The following is a 17,687-nucleotide window of genomic DNA, read 5'->3' as shown; positions in this document are numbered from 1 at the left end:
AATATATAAAGATAAAAAATTTAGTTTCATTTCCTATTTTATTGAAATTAAATTCTTGGTCATTCTTCTAAAAGAAAAAAGCAAAAATTACATTCTTCAATCTATTACTAAAATTACATAAACTTTTCATTCAAAACATTTCAAATCCAGAATGACAAGCGCAGGACCTACTTGCAACCAAACAGGGCCATATAGCAATCCATAATAAATAAATAATAAACCTCAAAACGACTTCGTTTTCGCTTCAAGGGTGACAGAATCATCAAACCGTTGATTTAGTTTGATTGCTGGGCCCATCACACCATAAACCAATCAAGTGCGTGCCACGTGTAAAAGAACGACTTAAAAGTCGACGTAATAAAAAGGCAAAGTACCTTCCCTTCTCTACTTCTTCTTCTTCTCACCCAACGCAACACGCCTAAGAAATCCCAAATTAATCCATACAGAGGGACCAAACCTAATCGCTCTCCACACTCTCTCTCTCCCTCTCATAATTCATAGATCCATTCCAATCCCATATTTTCTCCAAACCCTAAATTCCTTTTCTCTTCTCTCTGATAATTTCTGCCATCAATTTCGAGGTACGGATTATTCATATTGTGTAATTTTTTTTGTGAGATTTTGTAAAGGTTACGATCGTTGATCAACGGATCGATTGTGGATTTTTTAGGTTTCTTTTTGGGCGTTAATTTTGTTCTGTTGAAGATTGAAGAGGGTTGAATAAGCGCGGAGAATCAATCAACCATGTTGAATCGCCTTTTTGGAAAGCCTAAACAGGAAACCAATGCTCTAACCACGTTAGACAAGTTAAACGAGGTATAATTGGTTACTATTAAAAAATTCAGAATTCTATGTTTGTTTCATGAGTTTGGTAGTATGATTGGAGTTATATGATTGAAATTTTTGGTCGTGTATTACTCTGCAATGGCCTTTTGATTGGTTTGCGTGTGGGGTTACTCCACAATTTAGTGCTGGATGAATTAAATGATCAGTGTTTATTTTCTTGTGCTTTTATTGAGTTGTTACTGGGATTACTTGACTATTTAAAGAAGTAATTTTGAATCGTGGACTGCAAAACGTATTTACAATTAAGTATTTTTTCTGGCTACAATGGAAGACCGTTTGGTAAACATAGTGAGGGACAAAAATCAAGTAGAGGTTTTTTTATTCCACCTTGTTGCTTGCTTTTTAGTCATCAGTGTTGCATTTTCGGCAATCTTTTATCTACTTGAACCAAAGTCTCAACTTTTTTTTAAATCTTTTATGCAGACACTTGAAATGCTGGAGAAAAAAGAGAAAGTATTACTAAAAAAGGCTGGTGCAGAAGTTGAAAGAGCTAAAGAATTCACTAGAGCAAAGAACAAAAGGGGTAATGACGATGAAATGTGGTGATAAGTATTCTTTAGCATTTAGGTCGAGCATGATTTTCATGGTTAATGGACTGTTGTTTTTAAGTCCTAACTTGTGATCTTGTTACTTGCTAGTCCAGATTTACTCTGTGATTGATATAGATCGCATGACTAGACGTTTATTGACGTATTATGTTAGAGTCATTTGTACTGCAAGTAGAAAAATTTATCTATTTTCTTTTCTGGCTCTTGCTTTTCAACCTTGTTATTTTTTTGAGTAAGGAACTTCTATGTTGGTGGTAATATCCTCCATCTCTGCTTTCACCGTTAATTGAACTACCAAACACATCACACCGTCGTTTTGTTATTGTAATGAGTTAATGGATATATATGTCTATATATTTTAAAAATAATACTGTGTAGTGTTATGCCTAGTTCTGCTCAGTTTTATTTTTCAATTCACTTTTAATTTGTGAATGGGGATTCAATTTTATGTCCTGTTTGCGTATCTGCTTTCATTATTTTTTTTTGCCTATTCTTCATAGAAACCTCTACCGTTTGATTTGGATATTATACTTTTAAGCTTTTCATTATGGTGCAATTTTTTAGTTGTTTGTGGTTGGACTAACTCATGGTGCTGTTTACAGCGGCCATACAATGCTTAAAAAGGAAGAGGCTTTATGAACAGCAAATAGAGCAACTTGGAAATTTCCAGTTGCGTATTCATGATCAGGTGATCCTTGGGGTTTCATGAGCCTGATGGTTCCCACTCCTTCTAGAAGAATTTTAAGTTCTGTTTTGCTATGATGATTCATATTTGATGTCATTGTTGACGAACTATATATATATATATTTGCAGATGATAATGCTAGAAGGTGCAAAAGCCACTACCGAAACTGTTGATGCTTTGAGGACTGGTGCTGCTGCAATGAAAGCAATGCAGAAAGCAACGTATGTGGCACATTTTCTTTATTTGGTGCTTTGAATTTTAGAAACCCACTCTAATGATATGTATGCTGTATTTTCTGAACAGGAACATAGATGATGTGGACAAGACCATGGATGAGATTAATGAGCAGACCGAGAACATGAAACAGATCCAGGATGCATTGTCAGCTCCATTTGGTGCCGCAGCTGATTTTGATGAGGTCGTGATTTTCTCTAAGATTTCTTTCTTTAGCACAGTTTTGATCGTCATAGAGTATCTGCTGGTTAAATTTTCATTTTCTGTACTATTCTAGGCTTTATTAATTTGGATGCTGAAAAGTGTTGCATACTGTTATGATTGCAGGATGAACTGGAAGCTGAGCTTGAAGAGCTTGAAGGTGCTGAGTTGGAAGAGCAACTTCTCCAGCCTGCTACAACAGCTCCTGCTGCTCCAGTGCACGTCCCTGCTGGCCGGCAACCTGCTCGTCCTGTTCCTCAGAAGCGCACTGCTGAAGAAGATGAACTGGCTGCTTTGCAGGCTGAAATGGCTCTTTAATCAGGTCATTTATCAGTTGTATATGAGTTTACATTTCCATAACGGCATGTTTAGTGGGCTTTATCAGCTTGGGAACTTTTTTTCTTTGTCACTCGTTTGTCATCATTATATTTTCTTTTTAATGAGATTCCGAGCCTTAAAAGTTTAAAGTTTGTAATCTTCACAACACGTATTTACAACGAATTTTTCTTATATGTAGTTAGCATTATTTTTCCGTGGCAATAGTTTTTTGATCGTAGTTGCTTGGAGTGTTGCAGGTATTGCTGGGCACAATTAAAAAAGGCTATGTAAAGAAGTGGCCTGATTGTATAATGGAGATTTCTGCGCGTTTCAGGAAAAATCTAGATTTCCGTATGGGGTTGGGGCTATTGTTGAACAGATTCTTACACTTCTTATCACATATATGGAGATTGAATACTTGTTTTTACATGGTTGACTTAAGCCATAGACCAAACCAACTGCCTTATTTTGGTTTTCTGTGTCATATCTACCCTCGTTTTTTTTTTCCTTTTTTTTGGCCACTGCGTTGTCAATATTAATAATATATACTCTTCTCATTGCTTTTGTCATCTAAACATATTTAAGTTATTCTGGTTATTATAAGTTTGACCAGCTATATATATTAAAGAAGATTAATGTACAGTTGAATTTGGTTTATTATTTTAAAATATGTCAGTACTCAGTAATATCAATATATTCTCATAATCAAACAAATTATTGAAAGGAACAAGCCTACGAATCGAAAGTTTCATTTCATGTGTGGTCAAACTATGTACTGTTATTTTTATTCATAATTATTCTAATCATGAAGGAAAATAAGAACTCGTTTTAGTTAGCCAGTAGGATATACGTCCTCAAACAAGAACTAGTAGTGCAGGGTTTTTCTTTCTACATCAAATGAAACTTTAGATACTTGCCTTCTAATAATGGCTCTTCATGTGAAGCAGTGTCATTACTTATTCAAGAGCTTCTAGAGAAATTACATACATATTCAAGAGCTTCAAGAGAAATTACAAGAAATTACTAGTTTCATGTGCTGCGATGTCATTACTCAATCAAAAGTTTCTCTGAAAGTTCCAAGAGAAATTATAATTGCTGTGTGGATTTTACACTTCATTTTGTATTTTATATATTTTGTTCTTTCAAGTTTTTAACAAAGAAGATTGTTATGGTCCCACTTATATCAAACCTTTAGAGCAACGTTGATGGCTATAGCTTTGCCTGCCATTTCTTTATGTGGATCCCCCAAGTCAATAGAACATCAATTTTTCAACTCTGTTTTTGGCAAAGTTGCCCACAGTGGCAAACGATGCCATGTATTTTTCTTTTTAATTGTTACTAATTTCATAAAATATAATATTTGACATTTTCCCCAGTGCTGTCAATGTTGCCAGCGCAGGAGATGCCCTTACTTTTCAGTCTCTTTCTCTTTTGGTCATTGAGAGTTGTATCATTTCTACATTTTATTGATGTTTGGATGGACCTTTTTCAAGAATGTTCTTCGTTATTATGGTGAATGCTTGATATTTATTGTTCCAACAATTACCTATATCAGTGGCTAATTTTTTCGTTAGGACGATGTATGAAATATATGCTTCCTTTCTATTTTTTCATTGACGATTTGTACTTTTTTTGAATGAGGAATGCTAGATAGCCTGATTGATTTTTTTTTCACTGGCCAATTGTTAATACATGAAGAATGTGATGTAATTTTTTTTTTAAAGAAAGAGAAACAAAAAAAACCTCTCAAAATATTGAGAAGTTGACAAATCTAGAATTACAATATTTGTCACTCACACAAAATATATACAGCATAATATATTTTAGTACTCTTCTTTTATCTTTGGAGTTTGCTATTTCGTACATTAAATTTAAGCCATATGAAATTTCTTCCAAATTTTAATGACTTCATTTTGTGATAAATTTTGTTTAAAAATTGAATGTAAAAACTCAAGTGTCACCTTATTCATGTTAGGTGATAATAATTTGGATGCGAAAATAAAGATGTCAAGGTCCAAATAAATCGATTAATATACTTGGTATATCAAATTGATTATGTAAATCACTGTTGTATAGTATATTAATAAATATCTAGACATTCATTAAGAGGAAAAGTACATCTACTTTCATGACAAAAAATAAACCATTCCTTAAAGGCTCCAAATTTCAAACTATAAAACTCTAGATATCGGAGCAAACAAAATCTAGATAAAAATGCCTATTCTCAAACTTTACAGTTTAGATTTAGATTTTGTGTTTGTTATTGTTTACATTTTGATGAATATATTAATACAAATTAATATTCGTGAGTCAATTTTATCTTAACGATCTCCATTTCATTTATTGGGTAATCATATTTACTTTATATCATTAATCATGTTAATTGAATCACTCAACTCTGAAACTAAAAATTTAGTTTGTACATTAGTATATATCATTTTGTCTAGTTTTAATTAACCCAATTTAGTTATTAAGATTTTACTATAACTATCAAGTGATGAAGATGATGTGGACACTTGAACTCATTTCAATACAAGTATGCTTGAGCGTTAGAGTTAATTTGTAGGCATGCCGGGAATTATTGTTGCTAGAATTCCGATTTCAAATTCAAAACTTAGGCGAACTTTCAAGAATGCGAAATATTTGGTCACAACAGGAGTCATTTTTTAGCATTGGGGTTTAGGAACACGAGTATCGCTTTCTAAGTTGCAATGCAGGAGTTTTAAGCCAAAAAAAAAAGTGATAGTATGAAAATCATCTTAACAATTTCTGAATTTTAAAATATTTCTATAAAATACATTGGTTGGTAATGGTAACACAACTTTACATTCTTAAAACGTTTTTAAAAGAGGGGAAACTCTGGAAAGGCGAATAAAAATTGAATAAATTAGCTGGTCATTTTGGACCGTTAAGTGTTCACCATAGTAAAAGAAAAAAACCAGAACTTCTAAGCACGCGGATGATAAACACAATGAGCTGCTAGGTCAGTTCTTATCTTAAATTTAAGGTCGTCACTGGCAATTGAATTGACTGTGAGAAATAAAAATATTAAAGATGATAAGAATATAGGTGGCTTTTACAGCTGTGAAAACTAGCTTTTTCTTTCACAAAACCTTGTTTAGGAATGGTATCATAGGATTGAAGGGAATATATTCATAACCAATAAAGTATACTAGGTAAGAAAATGTGCAATAATGAATATCGATAACTCTCAAAATAAAAAGAGAATAGCCGTACAAAAAGAATTAACAGAGGATCGATAAACGGTAGATAAAAGTGGAACCGAGTAAAACATCATGATTGTAAGTGAAGCATTGAGATTAATTTAACAAATGTTTCTCAGTCCTCTCACTTTCTCTTAGAGAAAAAAAAAAGAAAAAAAGAAGAAAAAAAAATAGAGAACTCAGTGAATGATATAGGTGAGCAAGAGAGCTACCAGCATTAACCCATACGCAATTCCTTGATCAAGTGCCACCCCTGAAATTGAATATACCAATCACCAAAAACCCATTAGCGTTTTCCTAACCCAAAAAAAAGCCATCTTCCCAAACAAACAAATAGCTTTAAATAATTTTATTTAAAAAAAAGAAAGAAAGATAACGTTAGAGAGAAAGAAAACTGACCATCACTTGTAGGAGCAGGAGCTGGTGAGGCAGCAGAGTTCTGAGCACTAATAGAAGGAAGTAACAGAGCCATAGCAAGTGCTAAAGTTGCCATAACCAAGAACTGAACTCTGAACATCTCCATTATACAAGTTTCTAAAAGGAACCCTCCAAAACTTGACTTGACAAGACTTTTTTTTTTTTAAAAAAAAAAAGAATGGGAAAGGGATATTTTTTTTAAGAGAATAATCTTCTTAGGAGTGATCTCAGTAGCTCTGTTGAGGTTTTTATAAAAGGAAGAAGAGATAGAAAGACATGACCAATGACCAAGCCTGAGAGAATCTTTGTACAGAGCAAGGCCACTGTGTTTATAATTGCTGGTGACAAATGTGGGGTCTCAGGCCTGAATCTACGCCGTTAATTGGTGCCACGTGTTGGATAAGTAAATGCTGCACGTTGAAACTCCAGTTATTGTCTAGCTGTGTATTGGTGGACCTCCTCCAATAAATAGTGGATTCCCTTCTACTTCTCCCCCACATGCCTTGCTTGAAATATTATTATTATTACTGACTTCTCTGGTTTCTGCTGAGTTGTGGAATATCACCACTTTATGTTGTGTTTTTTCAATTTCAAATTTTTCTCTTATAAAGATACTAACCGTTGGCTTAGTCGTAGAAATCAACGTCGAAATATTAGACACGCCTCCACGATGGCAGTTCAGAAGCTTTGAATAGGGCAATTCCTATGTTTTAATAACAGCTGATTCCCAAGTAATTAAACTGAATTTATAGGTTCAGTGCAGTTGAAATTGAGAGATAAAAAGGTGAAATGAAAAATACTAATGAAATGTTGAGTGGGGTTTGGTAAGTAAAGTAAAAGACATTAAAAAAGATTTATTTTGTCATACGTTACGCACACCAAGACATTTATGTCACTCATCCGCCTTACCCCAACCCCATTTAAGAATTTAAAAGCTGGTATTTAAATTGAACCTGGTTGATTCATTTGATCATCATATATTCAGCGACCATTTCATGTCGCATTATTCTACAGCTGAAACGAATATATGCAAATCCAAAGCAGGTTTTACAAACAGGCTGTCTTGAAGTGTAAGAGGCTGCCAACAACTCTGGTAAAGACAAAACTGCATTACAATTTGAGGTGGCATTACTTGGTCTTTATATGTACGATAATTGCACCTAAAGCATGGCCTATATTGCACTTCAAACCTCTAATCGGTCACTGAGCTGAATGGAATTGATGACAACTCAAAGTAGTCGAAGTCGTCGGTTATTCCTACCTGCATTTTAGAGGCAAAACCTAAGACAAACGATGGAACTCGGGAATATAGATGAACAGCTTGATTGCTAAGTATGTTTATGCTAGACACTAAAAGATGTGTCTTAGGATCTGAACATTTCAAATTCAGATTTCAAAACTTATTAACTCTAATGATTCCAAAACTCAAGCACGGGATGCTTTAGCATTGGAATAGACCAAAAAATTGTTTGAGTTGAACTTTTTACAGATTTAAGCTTAACGGCAATATTAAATTTGGAGCACAACAAATATGAAGAGAACGATAAATTAGCTGATGTACCTCCTTGTACAAGTTGTCAAGCTCCTCTTTGGCCTGAGGGAAATTGTTTGAGCACCACTGGCGCAGTGTGAAGATGTTGTCTGCAGAGTTAAAGTCAGTAAGTATCAAAAAGAGAAAAGAATGTGACTAGATATTGAATTCCTGAACACAACATATTCTTAGTGGGAAAAACTGGGCTTAAAATTTGCTAAAAAGAAACAATGCATGAATTAAATACCTGTCCATCTGTTAGCTGCTGAATGAGCAACTTCAATTGCATTTCCTGCCGGTGTAATAACCACAATTAGTATGCATAACAAAGAAGCTATCTAGTATCAAGCATCAATTAACAGTATCTAGAGTTTAGGCCTAAGAAGAAAGTCTGAACTCATTGCTTCAAAGGCAGCTGGATCATTGTCCGCATATTGTTCCATTTCTTCCTAAAAATAATAACAAAATGCAATTAGAAACTCAAAGCAAAGTTAGAATCCTTGGCTGCATTAAGGAATGCCAAATCATTTAACAACCTTCAGCTCAGTATGCTTTTGCTGAATGGATTTCAACTCATTTAAAGCCTCCTCTCTTTCATCCTGGAAAATGCTAACATGTCAGACAAATAATAACCTAAGAGTTCATTTCTATAAACTAGTTCAAACCCTGGTAAGGCATATAGGGTCTTTAAGGATGCTCACAGATGCCTCTCGCCCCTTCTTTAACGATTCACACTGCTCAGCAAGTTCTGCAAACCGCTTCTTACTGCTATGAAGATCGAATTCAAGTTTGCGAGTTACATTTCTCAGCTGCCCAATGTTTCAATATCAGTACAAGTAAAATAAAGTAGTTACATGATTTATAAGGGCACCAAATTTACCTGATTTCCAGCACAGCTAGGAAGACTCCAAAAATACACCTGAAATTTTAAAAAAACTCACAATTAGAAAAAACTCCCAATATAAACAAGTTGTAAAATAGTTTCACATCAACAAGCAATTGTTGCTATCTGTTTTCTCTGCAGTGTCAACATAAACATAGAAGTCTCACTTAGTCTACTAAACAACAGCTTCAAGGTAAACTACCTAAATATCCAAAACTTTACAAACACATCAAACTTACAGAGGTTCCTATCTTGTCTTTTGAAACAAGATCATCGTCCACTAGACTTTGGACAACATCTTTCACGGACTGGGTAATCACACCTTTCTTTGGTCCTAATTTCTCAAGTTCCTTAAGCTGAAACCAACAATAAAATCAAGACCAGTCTTCCATTTTATTATGAAAACAAAGAAAAAAAAACTCAATGCGTTTTAAAAAAAAATCATATACTTCTTCGAGGAGATTGTTTATAAATTTATTATTAATATACCATGGTCATGAAATAACCAATAAGCAATTATAGAGCATTACATATATAAAATGGAATGCTCACAAGGAAGAAGTCTTGAGAATCGTAAAATATTTGAAGAATTTTCTCACGCTTCTCTTCCAGCGAAAGACCTCTTTTCTTCGACTGTAATAAAAACCAATAATTAAAATTATTAAGAAAAAATATTCTGAATGAATAAAACACTAAATTAAACTGTCGATACTTTATTAAATTATAAGAAAGCAAATAAAATGTAGATAATAAGTATGAAAAATCACTGAATCAACGACATCTAGAATCTAGATTAATATGAGTATAATAATTACTTAGAAGTCATCTAAGATTCAAAGCCATGTATCTTTTCATCAATCAAACAGAGCAGAAAACTAAAGATCGAGAATTAGGGTCCACGCCCCCATTTCCTCTTTAGTTTCTCTCATTTTCGCACATTTTCTCAGGAAACAAACGACGACAATATCCAAGCATTAGAATTACAATTAAAATGCATTTACTAACAAATACTGAAAATAAACAACAAACAATCCAGTGATCCACCGGAATACAAAAAAACAAAAACCTAAATTCAATTGAACTAAAAATATAAATAATTACAATCTACGAAAAATAATCATCGAGAGCTTTGATAAGAATTTACAAAAACTAATTTACCATTGAGGTGAGTTCAAACTCGAAAATCCGACCAGAGCTAGAGTGAGTTTTTTCTCTTCGTTTTTTTCTTTCGAGAATGAGCTTTTAGAGTTTTTAAGATCAGTGTCGAAGAAGCCTCCAGAGACTCGGTTTCTTTCTTTGGCGGGAAATTTATCTTTATTGATTCTATAAGATTATATTTGCACCGAAAAAGGTTTTAGTTCTTATTAACTTTATTAACTGCTCGTACTTTATCTTACCTTATATATTTTATAGAATAGTTGAAATAGACTCAATTTTAATTAATTTTTAATTAATGTTTTCTCAACTAAAATTATAAATAATTTATCAAAATAACAGTTCAAACCAAAAATAAAATAATTATACTTAAAAACTATATTATTATATTCAACTTTTTCTTTATTAAAATTGAGTTTAAGGTTCTATTTTAACAATTTTATAAAATATAAAGTCTAAAAAATAATTTATTAAAACACAGAGTCTAAATAAATAATAGGATAAAACACAAAATCAAAAAAAATATATATATATTGAACATGTTTTTTTGCCAATTAAAAACAATAGCAATTAAATGTATAATTTAGAAAGCAAATATCTAGTACATGAGTGACTTTTATTTGAAGTGGTTCAATTTCACATAGTTTTTTCATAAAAAAATTGAGTGGTTAATCTTAAGATATTACAATAAATAGATTTGAATTTAAAATACAATCTATACATTAAAATATAATAAATTGCATTCATTGTAGATAAAAATAGCATAATCTAAACCCCATAATTGTAGGGATTTCCTAACCGCATCTCCGTGTATCACTTTAACGCGTATTCGAGCCTATTTGTAACACCAACGCGTTTTCAAAGTTGCACAAAGCCTCGAGCTCATCATTTTAGTTATCGTTACCTCCTTATCTAATTAGCCTTTCGAACTCAACTTTCGAAGAAGACTTCCTTCTTTGGAGCTCAAATACCCGTGACGTGGCTCATTGGAACTTTATGATCATTTATTTAAGTATCGTATTGAATCTTGTTAATTCTGAACTTATTTCTTGCGAGTCTACATTTTGAGGCTATTTATTTATTCTTAAAATTTGAGTGTAATAATATATAGGCATCTCATTAATTATAAAAAATTAATTTTTAACACTTTTTTTTTCAATTTTTATTTATATTCTTTAATTTCTTTTTTGTCAATTTTAATTTCATAATTTAAAAAAAAAAGTATAATATTTTAGAAAAAAAACTGAAACTTTAACAATTTTTTTGTATATTTTTTATTTTAATTTTAATTTTATTTAAATATTTAAAATATATATTATTTATATGTATTTTTTAGAATATAAAAAAGAAAAAAATGTAGACATAAGTTGTTGAAAAAAAAATATTATCTATTAATTTTTAATAAAAATGAGGTGTGTTAATCAAATTTTGAGTTGGGATTTTTTCATAAATATGACTTTTTAGCTTTTAATATGCAAAAATATGGTAATTAAACATTTTTTGGTTTGTATGGACAAATTTAATTAAACAAAATCAGATTATGGAAAAAAAATATGACATAATAATAATTTTTTTACAAAAATATGGGAAAAAATTCTCCTAGAATACAAGTTTTAAAAAGTGATAAAATAATACTCCTAAAAGAAAGCCATATGTTTTAAAACTGATTAAAAAACTCTTATAAAATGTAATTTTCACCTAAATATAACATCTTTTCTCTCCAAATGATATCTAATTACTTAAAGTACCCCTCTTCTACTATCAAATTTTCAACATGACCGGATTTTGGAGATCTTTACGTGTTCTTATTATTTATCATATTTGGAATTAGCACGTTAAAGTCAAATATTCAAATCAATTCAAATACATACGTTCCCATTCTTTTGATCGATTAGTTTGATTTTTTCTAATTACAATTTGCAGAAGGCGAGATGGTTGACATTTTTTTTTATAAAGTTAGTATTTGATCATAATTATAATAATCGGGTTGTTTCTCATAAACTACTTTATATATGAAACGTGAGTTTTGTTGTCCTATCAAAGTCGTTAGGGTACAATATATTTTCAATTAAATGGGACCACTAACGAAATAATGCAAAGAAATTTTCTGGTTCGTCTCCCCTTTCCATCCCAAGCTTTCATATTTTAGATGTCAAAAAACTTGTCCTGGTGAAAATAGCAATAATAATTTAATAAACACGTTTCAATTTCATGATCCCTTTAAAGCACTGTAGTGTGAATATAATTAGATGATATAATTCAACTCATTATAATGTGGTATGATGTGTCTAACTAAGATATTATATATATGAATTTTAATCGACAACTAAGTATTACTAATTCTAATACTGTATCTAAGTCTGTATACGTAGAATAATTGTATATTATTTGTCGTGAGAAAAAATATATAATTAAAATAAACATGTCGGCCACTAATACAACTTTTGTTGACTTTGATTAAGAGCTATAGTTGTTCATTTCCTATTATAACTTTGGTGCCTTATAGGCTGATGATAAGATTAAAATGTTAGCTAAAAAAATAAGTACTAAGATGAAACGGACAAATGGAATCATGCTTAGAAACTTATACCCACCACCACCTACCCAATTCATCTATTCATGCTTTGAAAAATTCCTTGTGTGTTCAAGTAATCAATAATACATGTATTATTAAGTATATAAAATGTGTTTGATAACAACATTTGACCAAGTTTTACCATTGATTCGAATAAGCTGTGCATTTCATGTTTGTCTCTTGACAGTTTAGTTTCAGGCTTGATTTTTAGGCCAGGAAGATGATAGTGTTAATTGGCTACTTTCTACTACTTTCTGCAACTTTGGCTCAGGCGCAGCGTCAAATAGGTTAGTCTTTTTTGTTGTAACTTATTGTTCCTCAAATAGAATCAAAAGTAATGAAATAAGGTTATGTTAAAAGGAGTCGTAATGATTTTTATTGACTCGACAAGATGAAAGCTTTTTCTTCTAAGCTTTTTAATGGAAGACATTATGTTTGATGGTCTTGAAGTGTTGATTCTATTATTTTTTAGTCAAACTAATCATAGGTGTTTTCTTTTTCTTTTTCAATAATTAGGATACATAAGCATAGATTGTGGCTCTTTGGAGAATTTCTATGAAGACCCAGATACTGGGATAAATTATGTTTCAGATGGGACTTTCATAATGACAGGAGTAAACAAGAACATTTCCTCTGAATATCAATACCCAAATAATCCCAACCTGCCACTCCCTGTCTCAGATCTTCGGAGTTTTCCTCAAGGAAACAAGAACTGTTACTCCTTGAAACCTACAGTTGGAATTGGCGGTTTGAATTTGATCAGAGCCACCTTCTTATATGGTAACTATGATGGAAAAAACAAACCCCCAGAATTCGATCTTTATGTGGATGTCAATCTTTGGTTCACTGTGAAATTTAGAAATGCCTCTGAGGTAGTTACCACGGAGATAATCACCAGAGGAACATCAGATACCGTACACATTTGTCTTGTAAACAAAGGCTCTGGTACTCCTTTCATATCAGCCTTGGAGCTCAGACCCTTGAACAGTTCTGTATATGGTACCGAGTTTGGCACCAATGCGTCATTAGTACTCTTTCAAAGATTGGATATTGGAAAAACCAATGGAACAGGTCGATACCAAGATGACATGTATGATCGAATTTGGTCCTCCTACATGTCCACCAGTTGGGATTCAATCACAACTTCTGAAGAAGTCAATAACTATGAGAATGGTTATAGAGTGCCTTTAGAAGTAATCATGACTGCAGCCAGGCCACGGAATGATAGTGAAACTTTAGAGTTGAAGTGGAGTGCAACTGATTTTAGTTCTGAGTTTTATGTTTTTATGTGCTTTGCTGAATTGGAGAAACTTGGGAGAAACCAATCAAGAAAGTTTGATGTAACCTGGAATGGAAGTCCATTGTTTGGACCATTGGTTCCTCGTTACTTGTATGCAACGGTAGTGTCAAACTCAAAAGCCTTGGTGGGAAAAGAGCACCAGATTTCTATTCGTAAAACTAAGGATTCTACTCGTCCACCGATCCTTAATGCTTTTGAGATTTACATGGTCAAACAGAAGGATGAGTTGCCAACATTCTCAGGAGATGGTATGCACATGAATTCAAATCATGAATCACTAGTTTTCTAATAATGTCATAAGAAAAGACACTAGGGAGCATAATTCTAGCAGCAGACAATGAGTAGATATTGTATCCTGAACATTTAGTTTCACCTCATTTATGACTCAACAAATTCCATTAACTCTGACTTTGTGATATCATTATATACAGTTGATGCAATCGAAGATGTCAAAAGTGCATATCAAATTACCAAAAACTGGGTAGGTGATCCCTGTGGACCAAGGAATTTCTCTTGGGAAGGTTTAAAATGTAGTAACAATGCCTCATCTCCTCGGATTATTTCTTTGTGAGTAGTTCTTTGTGATCTCAGTAATATGATTAGTATATTCATTGTACCATCCATTTTTAACCATAGTACCATTTCTCTTCTATAGGAACTTGACCTCAAGCCGTTTGAGAGGGAATATAGCTTCATCCATATCCAAGCTCTCATTGCTAGAATTCTTGTAAGCAGTACTCATTTGGTTTCACAGCAAAATGTTGATATTATATACTAATAACTAACAACACCTCTTCTGCAGGGATCTGTCCAACAACAACTTAACTGGACCTATGCCCGAATTTCTGGAAAATCTGAAATCTCTCAAGTTATTGTAAGTTATTAACATGTTGAAACTCTGGTCATGTAATTAGGATAGCTCTAAGTACTTGTAGCTACAACAACAATTAGTCATTTTACAACTGATTTGCAGGAATTTGAAAGGCAACCAATTCTCTGGTGTTGTTCCTAAAGATCTTGTGGAAAGATCAAAGAATGGTTTACTCACTCTAAGGTAATATTGAAGAGAATAGCCTTTTCCCAACTGAGCATGATATGAGTTCAAATGTGACATATGGTCTAATTGTTTTCTTTCTTTTTCTTTGATTTCAGTGTGGATAATCGAAATCTTTGTAGCTCAGGTTCATGCAAAAAGAAGAAGAATATCGCTGTTCCAATAGCTGCATCATTGGCATCTGTTGCTTTCATCCTTATTGTACTGATTATCATACTGAAGAAAAAAAGAAAGAAAAAATCAGGTTTCATTCTTGTTCAATACTTCCTGTTTGTAAGCTGTTCATGAATATGAAGGAATATAATCATATATTAACTACTTTAAATTGACAAAGGTTGTTTCTGAATGTCTAAAAAACATAATGTGTCATACTTAACTGCAGACGCTGAAAACACTAAGAAAACAGGAAGAACCTTGGCACTAAAGAAGAGCCAGTATAATTATGATGAGGTTGTAGAGATTACAAACAACTTTGAAAAGGAAATTGGAAAGGGAGGATTTGGAGTTGTGTACCATGGCTATATGAAGGATGGCACACAAGTTGCAGTGAAGATATTGTCTCCATTGTCATCTCAAGGGCCTAGGGAGTTCCAAACAGAGGTTCTTGTTTTATTAATTTCGCCTCTTATTCAATGTTCAAATATAAGAGCTTTTCACTTGCCATGAGCAAGAAGCTGAACGTAGAGAAGAATGTATGTTTAGACTCGTTGGTAACAATTGCGATGAGTTTCTTATGACTGCAGGCAGAGCTCTTGATGAGAATACATCATAGAAACCTGGCCTCTTTTATTGGTTACTGTGACGAGGATGAAAATTTGGCGCTTATTTACGAGTACATGCCTAATGGCAACCTAAAAGAATGTCTTTCAGGTACTCCTCCATGCAAAAGTATTGATTTCTCACCCCTCTTATCCCATGTTATGACTAACAGAACCGAAAGAACATTTAAAAACTGTGTTGTGTTATGTTTGATGGTTGCAGATAAAAGTCTACATTTGAGTTGGGAAACCAGACTCCGCATCGCAGTTGATTCTGCACAAGGTTAGCTTAGCATACATAATTTCTATCAGAAAAACTAAGCCTTGAAAATTATAACATTCTTGTGTTAAGAATCTCTTGATTGATCTCTCTCCACAAGACTTTACAAGCTTTTCAACTCAACTTTCATTTCCAAAAGACTTGAAACCTATATCGGCTATGCAGTTCATATATATAGAACTCGTCTGCATACAGTCAGATTCTATTCAATGATTATTTTTCTAATATGATCTAATGACATTAATAAATATTTGTCTCACAGGACTAGAATACTTGCATCATGGATGCAAGCCAGCAATTGTACATAGAGATGTAAAGACAGCCAACATTCTCTTAGGAGAAAACTTGGATGCTAAAATAGCAGATTTTGGTCTTTCTAAAGTTTTTACTAGTGACAACAATGAAACTCAAGCGGACACAACAGTTATGGGCACAGCAGGATATCTTGACCCTGAGTATGTATTATGTCATGTACCAACATTTCCCTTGTTGTGAACAAATATATAGTCAGGAAAGTAATTAATGAGCATTGTTTGATCAATCCAGGTACTATCGTTCTCAAAAGCTAACTGAGAAAAGTGATGTTTATAGCTTTGGAGTGGTTCTATTAGAGCTTATAACAGGCCAACCGGCAATAATCAGAAGCGAAGAAAGAATCCACATAATACATTGGGTGAATTCTCTACTTGAAGAAGGTGATGTAACAAGTGTTATTGACCCAAGGCTGCAAGACAACTTTGATGTGAACTCTCTAAGAAAAGCCTTAGAAGTTGCTATGGCATGTACAGAATGCCACTCCGAAGATAGAGCCACAATGAGTTATGTTTTGGCAGAGCTTAAACAGTGTTTGGGGGTCGATGTTTCGAGGGAACAAGAAAGAACTCCGGCGGCACAAGGACAGAGATTAGTCTTTCATTCATATGCTAGTACACCTGAGATGTCTTCTGTTTATACTGATTCCATGAACATGGATTCTATGACAGCTCCATTGGCTAGGTAGTGAAAAGCCATCCCTTATTACATTGCATTGCTTAAGCTAATAAGAATAGCTGGTTGTAGTAATTTAAGTTTGTAATTTGTTTCTCTAGATAGATTTTTTGATGGTTACTTTTTTTTTCTTTTACTTGTACAAAAAAATAATTGTGAGTAATACTTCAAAAAATTTATTGATTATAGTTGAGAAACTAGAGAAAGAATTGAAAATTTAGAGAGAGATTGAGAATTGAGAAACTGTGCAGCACTAAATTCTTTATTGAATATGATGAGTTTATATATTGTCACAATAGAAGCTCATAGAAGGTTTGAGCAAAAAGTTGTTATAACAGATTCTGTTGTGAAACAGAATTGGACACGAAAATAAAATGTAACAAATTGAGTGAACCGAATTAACCAACTCTTGAGCTGGTATGTGAGTAGCTGATAGTTGAGTTAGGTATATCCATAATAGCCCCCCTCAAGCTATATTTGGAGGTATCCAAATGAAGCTTGTGGCACAAAAGTTGAAACCTAGGTGAGGAAATCGGCTTGGTGAAGATATCTGCAGGTTGTTCTTTAGAGGGTATGTATCGAACTTCTAGCTTTTTGTCAACAATCTAAGCTCTTACATAATGCACATCAAGTTGAATATGTTTGGTCCTTGAATGGAAAATAGGATTTAAGGCGAGAGATTGTGCTCCTT

At 33.0% G+C, this 17,687-nt stretch overlaps 3 protein-coding genes across 5 annotated transcripts; 2 read left to right on the top strand and 1 right to left on the bottom strand.

The window, feature by feature from the left end:
• Positions 1-377: 377 nt before the first annotated feature.
• Positions 378-3,389, top strand: LOC133797160 (vacuolar protein sorting-associated protein 32 homolog 2). The gene is made up of 8 exons (XM_062234978.1): positions 378-581; positions 671-816; positions 1,270-1,369; positions 1,997-2,082; positions 2,209-2,300; positions 2,383-2,497; positions 2,641-2,836; positions 3,090-3,389. Exons 2-7 carry the CDS (start codon positions 745-747, stop codon positions 2,830-2,832), a joined length of 657 nt encoding a protein of 218 aa, XP_062090962.1. The 5' UTR covers positions 378-581; positions 671-744; the 3' UTR covers positions 2,833-2,836; positions 3,090-3,389.
• Positions 3,390-6,593: 3,204 nt separating this feature from the next.
• Positions 6,594-10,192, bottom strand: LOC133797158 (meiotic nuclear division protein 1 homolog). 3 transcript variants are annotated; one of them, XR_009875618.1, is made up of 11 exons: positions 10,046-10,192; positions 9,440-9,520; positions 9,127-9,243; positions 8,885-8,923; positions 8,706-8,813; positions 8,541-8,603; positions 8,402-8,453; positions 8,252-8,296; positions 8,035-8,114; positions 7,427-7,734; positions 6,594-7,213 (listed from the first exon to the last, which is right to left on the bottom strand). XR_009875618.1 is itself a non-coding variant. In XM_062234977.1 (11 exons), the coding sequence occupies exons 1-10, from the start codon at positions 10,046-10,048 to the stop codon at positions 7,666-7,668; spliced, it is 657 nt and encodes a 218-aa protein (XP_062090961.1). In that variant the 5' UTR covers positions 10,049-10,192; the 3' UTR covers positions 7,415-7,578; positions 7,664-7,665. The 3 variants fall into 3 exon arrangements, 2 of the variants coding, with proteins under 2 accessions (XP_062090961.1, XP_062090960.1); XM_062234977.1 differs by lacking the exon at positions 6,594-7,213 and having other exon boundaries at positions 7,415-7,578; positions 7,664-7,734; XM_062234976.1 differs by lacking the exon at positions 6,594-7,213 and having other exon boundaries at positions 7,415-7,563; positions 7,664-7,734.
• Positions 10,193-12,589: 2,397 nt separating this feature from the next.
• LOC133797157 (probable LRR receptor-like serine/threonine-protein kinase At4g29180) lies at positions 12,590-17,216 on the top strand. Its single transcript, XM_062234975.1, has 12 exons — positions 12,590-12,904; positions 13,134-14,165; positions 14,349-14,484; positions 14,573-14,644; positions 14,720-14,791; positions 14,891-14,971; positions 15,070-15,215; positions 15,354-15,571; positions 15,715-15,841; positions 15,953-16,012; positions 16,272-16,464; positions 16,556-17,216. The coding sequence occupies exons 1-12, from the start codon at positions 12,838-12,840 to the stop codon at positions 17,007-17,009; spliced, it is 2,658 nt and encodes an 885-aa protein (XP_062090959.1). The 5' UTR covers positions 12,590-12,837; the 3' UTR covers positions 17,010-17,216.
• The last annotated feature ends 471 nt before the right edge of the window (positions 17,217-17,687 follow it).

The sequence above is a fragment of the Humulus lupulus genome, chromosome 8 (genome assembly GCF_963169125.1).
Source record: "Humulus lupulus chromosome 8, drHumLupu1.1, whole genome shotgun sequence".
Lineage (NCBI taxonomy): Eukaryota > Viridiplantae > Streptophyta > Magnoliopsida > Rosales > Cannabaceae > Humulus > Humulus lupulus.
The sequence above is the reverse complement of the archived record's forward strand: the minus strand, read 5'-3'. Positions and strand labels throughout refer to the sequence as shown.

What these genes read in the sequence shown, in the direction of transcription:
- LOC133797160 (XM_062234978.1), top strand. Translation starts at nt 745, where the DNA reads ATGTTGAATCGCCTTTTTGGAAAGCCTAAACAGGAAACCAATGCTCTA. An exon ending in TAGAGCAAAGAACAAAAGGG is followed by an intron (nt 1,370 to 1,996) that starts GTAATGACGATG and finishes TGCTGTTTACAG; the next exon opens with CGGCCATACAATGCTTAAAA. An exon ending in AGTTGCGTATTCATGATCAG is followed by an intron (nt 2,083 to 2,208) that starts GTGATCCTTGGG and finishes ATATATTTGCAG; the next exon opens with ATGATAATGCTAGAAGGTGC.
- LOC133797158 (XM_062234977.1), bottom strand. An exon ending in AGAAGGGGCGAGAGGCATCT is followed by an intron (nt 8,604 to 8,705) that starts GTGAGCATCCTT and finishes AGCATTTTCCAG; the next exon opens with GATGAAAGAGAGGAGGCTTT. An exon ending in AAAAGCATACTGAGCTGAAG is followed by an intron (nt 8,454 to 8,540) that starts GTTGTTAAATGA and finishes TATTATTTTTAG; the next exon opens with GAAGAAATGGAACAATATGC.
- LOC133797157 (XM_062234975.1), top strand. Translation starts at nt 12,838, where the DNA reads ATGATAGTGTTAATTGGCTACTTTCTACTACTTTCTGCAACTTTGGCT. An exon ending in TCAGGCGCAGCGTCAAATAG is followed by an intron (nt 12,905 to 13,133) that starts GTTAGTCTTTTT and finishes TTCAATAATTAG; the next exon opens with GATACATAAGCATAGATTGT. An exon ending in CGCAGTTGATTCTGCACAAG is followed by an intron (nt 16,013 to 16,271) that starts GTTAGCTTAGCA and finishes TTTGTCTCACAG; the next exon opens with GACTAGAATACTTGCATCAT.